Source organism: Chaetura pelagica, unplaced genomic scaffold, assembly GCF_000747805.2.
Source record: "Chaetura pelagica isolate M959 unplaced genomic scaffold, ChaPel_1.0 scaffold12, whole genome shotgun sequence".
NCBI lineage: Eukaryota > Metazoa > Chordata > Aves > Apodiformes > Apodidae > Chaetura > Chaetura pelagica.
The window spans coordinates 6,489,701-6,498,551 of record NW_009952801.1 but is presented as its reverse complement, the minus strand read 5'-3'; the positions used below and the strand labels follow the sequence as shown (position 1 = coordinate 6,498,551).

The window sequence follows — 8,851 nt, the reverse complement described above, 5'->3', positions numbered from 1 at the left end:
CCCAACACTTTTCTGCAGGAGAACAGCGGGAACCTGACAAAAGTAGAGACTTAAATAAACAGGGCCTTCCACTGCACCCAGCCTTGCTCTGCCTGCTCTTACAGAAAGGAAAAGGGCTGCCAGCTCCACAAATGCACTGTGTTTTGCAGCCCTGGGGAAACACTCACCAACCACCTGAACTGGCATTTTATGCACAGTCATTACTTTAGTATTTGTCTGTGAGATGTAGCAGTGAAGGTCATGTGGTACGGTATGATTAGGCTTTATCAAAGAGAAAATACAAGTGATTAGCTACCAGTTGATGATGGTAACTGTCCTGTGCTCTGCCTGCCATATCCAAATAACTGATTGGAATCTAATGTTGCATTTTGCTTCTTACCAGTATTTGCATCTGCTTCATTTGAGGATGTCTCTGCAGACAGCATCAGCAAATAAGACAGAATGAAAAATTAACTAAGCAGTGCAAAAAAACCCCAAACAACGCCATTTTTTAACAGTGCCTTGCCTCTTTACATCCACCTTGTATTCTTCTCTAAATTATACTTTATACACCAGCTTGGGACCACTGATATAGCAGTCAGTACCTGTCTACTGGGGAAAAAAATACCCTAAAGTTAACAGTGTTCAAGACTAAAGTATGATACAGTATATACAGACAGCTGAAAGCAAAAGTCAGAGGATTCAAAAATCACCTAAGAAGAATGTTTCATCAATCAGGTATGGAAACTAATTCCAGCAATTGCTGATCTCAACAAGCTAGGTGATATGAGTTCTCTTGCACTAGAACTAAGCGATGTAATGTAACCCTGGGCTAATACAGAGTCTATCAGCTATTACGCAAAGATTTATGTAGAATAATTGACTGCAACAGGTATTTTCTCAATTAGTGGCCATAAGGAGGAGCTTCACTATGACTTCAAGTGTGCATACAACATTTCTGCTTTTGTTAGATTCTTTGAACTGTAAGTCAGGCTTTGCTAGATCAGTGAATTAAAACACAATTGCATATCAAAGCCTAGAAAATGCACGTGGTGTTCAGATAATAACCTTAATTACAAATCCTGGAGCTATTTCTTTGCCTATTACCTGTTGCATAAAAGCAGCTTGCTCCCCAGATTCCATTTGCTGGGTTTGAACATCCTCATCACTGTCCGGTGGCTCCTCTTTGACTTTCACAGCCCCCACCTGCTGATCTACTCTGTCATCCACACCAGCACTGCTGCTCTCAGCCCTAACGCTGGCACCACTGGCCGGCGCTCGCTCTTCCTGCATCGACTGATCTCCGTGAAGCTCTTCTTCAGCTTCCTCCAGGTGACCGCCAGGCTGTTTGAGCTGCTCAATGGACTTAGAGAGCATCTGGAAAGAGAAGGAGTGGAACAGTTAGTGAGGCCTTTCACTGATGCAAAACACACGAGAACTACTAGATTTGCACTAAAAAAAGGAAACCTTCCACAGCAAACCCAGGCATCTGTACATTGCTAAACTATTAATGTACAGGGGAAAAAAGAACCAAAGCTCCTAAGTGAAAGATCACATGCTGTGCTGCAGTAGAAAATACCATGTATGTAGAGAGCACTATACAGTAATAGTAAACTAAAAATAAAGCAGGTCAGTGAAAACATTACACACCTGTTACATTGCTACAGAAGGTAATCAAAACAAATGAGTCTCCCTTCATACTCTTCAAACATAAAAGCAGAAATTTATTTAACTATATTACAGTTCAGTTTCCACAACACAAAATAATAGAGGAAATCCAAGATAGAAGAAAATCAGTAATCTGGTTAGTATTTGTTATAAGGGAATCAGGGAATGTTCACACAAGCTTCTCTATCAATTAAAGCATGAAGGTACTGAAAGTCAACAAAGAAGTGGTGACAGAGTTGGTGTCCATCCCTTTGCCTGTGCCATAAACACCCGAAAAGTACGTCTGTCCATGACAGGGAGGACTTTCGCTGTTGTTGTGCCCAGTACAGGTATCACAGCGTCAGCAGTGATGACTGTAACACAGCTACCCAGACAAAACTGCTTTTACACCATTAACTGCTATTGTAAAGCTCTGCTGAGGCACCAGATGCCCGAGTGTTGCAGTCAAGTATGGTTTATATTTTACTATTTAAGATGCAGCAGATGCATTCCGAAATTGTCTTAATGAGATCCAAAAATCCAAACCTGAAAAAAAATAAAAATCCCTGCTTTGCTGAAAGAGACAAAAATCAACTGAGTATTAGCTAGTGTTACATGCTGAGTTACTGGATGGCTTCAGTATAGCTACTCTGTCACAAAAAGTAGACAATCTAGTTTCATTCTGCTTGCTAACACATATAGAAAAATGCCACCCAGTGAAGGGCAGGGCTGTCCTGTAAACTATAATGAAGAAGCTACAGCTGGATTCAGGAACTCCCACAAAGTCAACAGGACAAGTTGAAAGATCTGTTTGTGCACTTCCAGTTGATGCGTAAGCCCCCACATCAGGGGAGAAAAGAATTTCACAGTTAAAGTCTACAGGTTTTGGTAACAGCAAACCCTCATTTTTGGGACGTAAAGGAAGTTTAATGTCTTACTAAAAAGAAACAAGCACCAAATCCCTTTTCATTACTGTAGTAACTGGCAAATCACAACACGCGCATGCTGCAGGTGGCATGCTCTAAACTGGGGAATCCTTACTACTGCAGCTGAAGCAGAGAGTGTCTCCTTCTATTAAACAGCATCTGGAAAACGTCTCAGTTCAAACCCATAAATCTTTTCCAGTTGTTTCTCAGGGGATGACACTGATCAAGAAGGCACTGAAGCTAAAGCCATGCATTCAGCTTGGGTACACTCCTCTCGGTCACTTAGCTAAATATCTGTGGACCAGCCCCTCTCCACTTGGGCAAGAGAAGAAAGGCAGGTCTGGCTGCTTGGCTGGCTGCTAGCAAACAAATACAAGGTGAAACATCTGTGTGACAGATAAGCATATACAGCTCTGAGAGGTCCCTAATGCTGATCCATGTGCAAACCATTCCATGTGCCAGTTACTTGACATCAGGTGGGTTATTCTGGAGGGAAAGCCTAGAGAAAATGAGTGCATGTCCACAGCAAAGTTAAGACATATTTAGCTCATTACTGCTCTCCATTCTTTCATGTTTTTTCACTTTCATGTCAGGATCTTTCTTCTTCATGCTGCTGTATGGCACAAATCTGCTGCTGAGCTTTCTGAGGCAACACATAATGCCCTGCAGTATATAATCCATATGTCAAACACCTTCAGATCCTTTTTGCATGTAATCAGTGGAGCGATACAAGCACATGTAAGGGGGCTGAAGAGACTAGAGTGGTATTTGTGTGCATTTTAATGTGCAGTGTTCCTGCTCTGGGGCCTCCTCCCATGCCATGGAAGTCAGCAGGGGATTTGCTCTAGACAGGAGGAACTAAATAACTTACATTTTCTAAAACTCTGTGAAATGAAAGTCTTTATATATTTACACAGTAGATATTACAAACTGGATTAATATTCTTTACTGCAAAATCTTATTAAAAATATCCTGAAAACTGTGACTGTAACTAAGCCTCAGGCAAGAGACTATGAGGCCCTATAATAATGTCCTCTCATATGATGGAACATGATAAAAATGAGTGGATGGCATGGGGAGTTGAGGGGACCTGAAACACCCATTAAAGTGGTATTTAAAGGCAGCTTGGCCCCATCTTATTTCCGTAATTACATTAGTAGTATTACTAGGAGACTGTTCAGTTCTCCAAAATCAGAAACATCCTACTTCGTATTGTATCGTATCATCATATCTCTTACATACTGTGGAAAATTACGTATCTGGTAACATGCAAAGATATATATTTATAGTCAATATTTCCATCTTATCCCTCTATCTAAAGCTGGATTACATAGCAGAAGATGTCCTTCCACTGTACAGCTGGATACTTCTGCTTACAGTTAATGTTGAAATCTTTCACTTTAAACCCCCACTTACTGTAGGTGCATGCAGGACTTTCTCATTTTAATGCATATTTTTGATTTCGAAAAAGTGACCGCTTAATCTTTGTTTTATTAAGACTACATTTAATTATAATAATAATAATAACACCATGATTTATTTAACTACTAAATTAGAGTTGTACAGATTGGTCTTCTTTAACCAGTACACTTTACTGTTATTGCTATTCCAGGTAAAGGAGTCACGCTAAAAATGGTTTCATGATAATGCATCCTATACTTTTTTTCCCTTTTATTTTCAGGAAATTAAATGGGGGGCAATACACATGAGACAAAGTAAATAGTGGCAACAGAAAAGGAAGCATTTACAGACATCAACTCCATTATGTAAGTGCAAGAGTCCAACCAAAAAAGACATCAAACACAATGTAATCTGCTTGCTTGTACAGAAAAATGAAAGAGTAAGTACAAATAACCTGGACACTAACAGATCATTTTATAGGTCCTTCAGTTGCAGTACCTGCCTTTGTTCCTCCTTGTAATGATAAGCTCTTGTAAAACAAGATTTTAAATAAAATGTCTTTACAAGCGACAAATCACAAAACCCTGCAACAGCTACTTCATACATTTCCTTCCTTAATTAATAATTCATTTTAAATCTAAGAACTTATATATACACTGTGGAACCCACTTTTTCTCCCTCTCTCCTATGGAGATTAGGAGATTACTTTGACCACTTAGGATGCTGTTATCTGCACTGAAACAACTTGACACCTACTTGCCACTGTCTCTCTTACTCATGTAGTACAATGTTTCTGAGGGATGTATTTATCTTTCAAAATCAATCTTCTGCATTATGGTCTAAAGATTAGCACTCAGCAAATCAGAAAATGCTGTGGGCATTTTCTCAATTCCAAAATCCACAGTCAACTCTTGCTATAGTTTTGTCCAAAGAATCCCCCACTATAGGCAATATTTGAAAGAATAGATGTGCTACTGCTCAGCTTCAGAAGATGCTAGTCAGATGTACAAGCTGGAATGCCAAAACCTCAGTTGTAATATGTTTAATGAAACTAGATGCCTTTATTCCAGCTCAACTTGATCCAGTCTTCCATATTTCATTAAACACCATCCAGAGAAGGGATGATTAATCTGGAGTTAACTATATTTTCAATATTCCTACAACAAATAAGCGTTCTGTTTTTTCAATCAATAAATTAAAAGAAACTTCCATATTATTTCTCATTTTTCTTAACAGATATTGGTCAGTTATGATCACTATCCAAAGCACTAACAAATTTTCACTTCTTATGAATTTTTTGTCATGGATTTTTTCACCTCACAGCCTTGCCAAGTCACTAGTTTCCTATGCAAAGATGATTTAAACCAATTAACATCCTGATAAACTGAAATTCAGGTACTCCTTATGTGAGTTTAAACATTATTCATACGGCTCCCACACTTCAGTACAGACAGCCAACTGCCCCATTATTTCAACCTTTACTACTCCAGTTATGAGGAGGATTTTACGATTGAAAACCAAGTATCAAAATGCTACTAATACATTTAGAGCACACGCAGGTTTCCCACACTGATAAAATAAAATCTTGGTCCCAGTGAAGATTGTCCTAATTTAGTTTCAGCCAAGGCAGGCCCTTATTCATCATGTGTCAAAAATAGCATTTAAAGACAGAGGGCTTTGTTCACATACCCTTCCCATGTTTTCTGAGATTTTCTTGAACCCAGACCTCTGCTAGGGGCTTTGCACTGACAATACTTTCACCAAAATCACCCTTTTTGCTGCAAGTGGCAGAGCCAAAGTTTTCTAGATACAGAGATAGGCAAATAATATCACGATTTTAAGCTTTTTATTGTAGTAGTGGTCTTTTGGTACCTGATTGCAAGAATCTTAATGGGGGTTTCAGACTATGGACTCCCTTTGTTGAGCAGAAGGAAGATCTGCAGGGGTGATCAAAGGGCCTTATGGGGAAATAAGCTGTCATTTGGGCAGAAGTATATTAAAGCTGACAACAGCAAAGCTTCTCTTCCCTAAGACAAGAGGAGTTCAGGTTACTTCACATTTGTTATTATTTTTTCCCCAGAAAGCAGGAACAAGGGTTTCTCCCTACTTTTAGTTGGGATGTCAACATTTGCAGAATATTTTCCGAAGGTCAGCATACTAGATCCCGCAGGTACAAATGTCAGACTTCAGTGGAGATGTATACCATTTCCCACATCAAAAGCCTGGCATCTGACAGCTGACCAGAAATAATCCATAGGGGATCTTCTCTTTGTTATTAAGGACAGAGACACACCTCTTGGCAATGATTTGTTTCTTTTCAGAATGGAAATGATCCAGGGGAATTCTTTACCTCTGACCTATGTTAGATTTTGCTTGTTATCACCCTCACAGCAGCACTGCCTTGCTGCTGAAGTATATTCTTTTCTCAAAGAAAAGAAATGACTTTTTAATACAAGACAAATACAAGATCAGTGGAGTGGGGAGAAACTTGTTCTTTTCCTCTTTTTGTTGTTACAGCCAGATTCACCTACATGTCCGCCAAAAAGATCTGACCAAAAGCAGTTTTCAGGGAGTGCTGACGCATGCCATATCATTTTAGTTCAGGGCAAACATTCAAGAACTGGGCTCAGTCAGAACACATTACAGCCTTAAGTACTTCAAGTCCCAAGCATAAGGAAGAAATGAAAGAGAAATGGAAAAGAAAAAGAAGGTATTAACTGTTTCTAAGCTCTTGATCAACTGACATTTCATAGCTTTGTCAGCTTAAAATGGTTCTGTTGTTTCTCACCAGAATTTTAAGATAATGTTTGAGTACTTCTTCTGAAAAACAAAACAAAACAAAAAGCCCTACTACATTTTTCATGGCTGAAAAGGAGATAATTATATCTCTGTGCAGATTTCACTATACAGCCTACAAACAGAAGGGTAGAGGATAGAAAAATGGAAAATAACAAGTGCATGTATTCTCCTGATACATACCCAAACTTTTCCTAACAAATGAGAAGATATTGGGTTGCTTTGCTACATAGTCTATACTTTCTACTGTTTTAAAGTTCAAATAACTCTGGTTTCCGAGTTTAATTGTAAAGCCATGCAAATTACATAATGAACTTCAATTGCAAATAGAGGTAATTTTTAAGAAGGAACAAAGTATATTCTACCATGCTAGCAGAGTTAAAAAGCCTTATGCAGGCACAGGTGTTCAATCTGAACCTTCAAGTTAAAGCATTAAAGAATATAGTTTTAAATTCAGTACTGATTTGATCTTTTTGCACTCTTGTCATGGGCTACTCTTAAATTCCAGGTTTCAAAACTCTATTTTTTTCTAGTAAGTATATAAGAAAGCCCCCTGGCTTTCTGTATGCCTGCGAAGGACAGATACATTACTAGAGCACTGACATTTTTCAGTACCATTCATCAGAAGGGTTCTTCTGAGAATGGTGCTGTGTAAGAACCCAGACGCTGCAAACTAATGTCTGATAAACCACCCACATTCCCAGATAACACACTGCTTCTGTGGATGCAGCAAGACCCTATTCCTTCTTAGGTGTATGCAGTTCTGATGAGTTACTGTGCTCCTGATTAAAACTAGCTGCTCTGGGAGTAGGTATAAAGGAGTCTGAGAACCTATTGGGAGCAAATATGGAGGTTCAAGGCATCAAAAGCCCCTAGGATAAACTTCTACTATCTGCATATGTATATAGCCTATACTGTAAGGAATGAAAGCTAGGTTCACTAGGTATTAAAAGAAGGAATTGTTTTGTCTCTTTTTATCACAAATAGCCATTTAAGAATGAAAGTGCATTTCAAGTACAAGAAGGAGTTATTCACTTAATGTATATATTCGATGCAGTTTAACTCATGAAAAAAAAAGAAAAAGGTTACTGAAACAAGCATTATCCCAAAGCAACTGCAGCCTTTTCACTTCCTTGTGCAGCTTAGCTCTTGTGAGGTGCAATGCATTCCTAGTCCTACATGACCAGGAAAATATTTATTCTTCTTAAGTTTAATTTTCACATTCAGGACAAATGTACCTCTATGCCACAGCACATATCTCTCAATGCCATGGTAGACTTTATGTCAATAAGCGTATCATCTAACAGAAATGTACCAGCTTTTTTTCTTTGCTTTGTAAGGATTGCATGAACTGATCGGTTTGTAGTGAATAGCCACAAACAGCACAAAGACTCAGTACTTCACCAGTAAAAATTCTTTTCACTTCAGACAATCTAGGGCAGGTGAAATATTTTCAAAACCTGAGGCTATGAGATATACATATGCCATCTTGATTAAACATATGGAATGCATACTAAAAGAAAAGCCAACTGGAGTCCTAGTTGAGTAATCAAAACACCCAAGCTGAGAGGGGTTAACATACAAGGATCAGCTCTGAACTTTGAAGTTTTCTGGTCTTCATTTTTCCTAATTAAGACAAGATTTAATAACCAAACCACTGTACAAACTATGTACTTAAACTCTAGGTTTGTTTCTAATTTTGTTGGGAATTCTTAGTAGATTCCAAAGAATCAGTACCCCCTGGAAAGTTCACCCAGTAAGGTGGATTGATTTTTTTCTTTTCTCTTAGGTACAAGGGCTGAATGTCCACTTTTCATCTTTTCTTCTTTGCCACTGCCTCTTATATATGTTATTAAGTAACCCTCAAACAAAACTGAAGATGCATGACTACTATCTTCACATTTCTAGAGGAGCTCCAGCAAGCAACTTTTGGAAAGCTAAGTAGTTAGTGCAGAAAAACATCCTCCAGATAAAAGCATTTAATGACTTGCATATCTTCATTTTAGAGCAGGGAACACCATCACTTTTGTTGCAGACGCATTAGCTCCTGACAAATCTTTTTAGATTCTGCTGCTCTTTGTTTATTAATGGATGACTTCTCT

At 38.5% G+C, this 8,851-nt stretch overlaps 1 protein-coding gene across 8 annotated transcripts in view; it reads right to left on the bottom strand.

Moving 5' to 3' along the window:
• Window positions 1-8,851, bottom strand: part of HDAC9 (histone deacetylase 9) — a 279,706-nt gene that overhangs the window by 187,948 nt on the left and 82,907 nt on the right. For 4 of the 8 annotated variants that reach the window (XM_009994958.1, XM_009994954.1, XM_009994955.1 and 1 more), the window contains one exon: window positions 534-1,356. In XM_009994958.1, the coding sequence (XP_009993260.1) occupies window positions 1,036-1,356 (321 nt within the window). In that variant the 3' untranslated portion in view covers window positions 534-1,035. Of the gene's footprint in view, window positions 1,357-8,851 lie in introns of all 8 variants that reach the window. The other 4 variants (XM_009994950.1, XM_009994952.1, XM_009994951.1 and 1 more) reach the window with 2 other exon arrangements.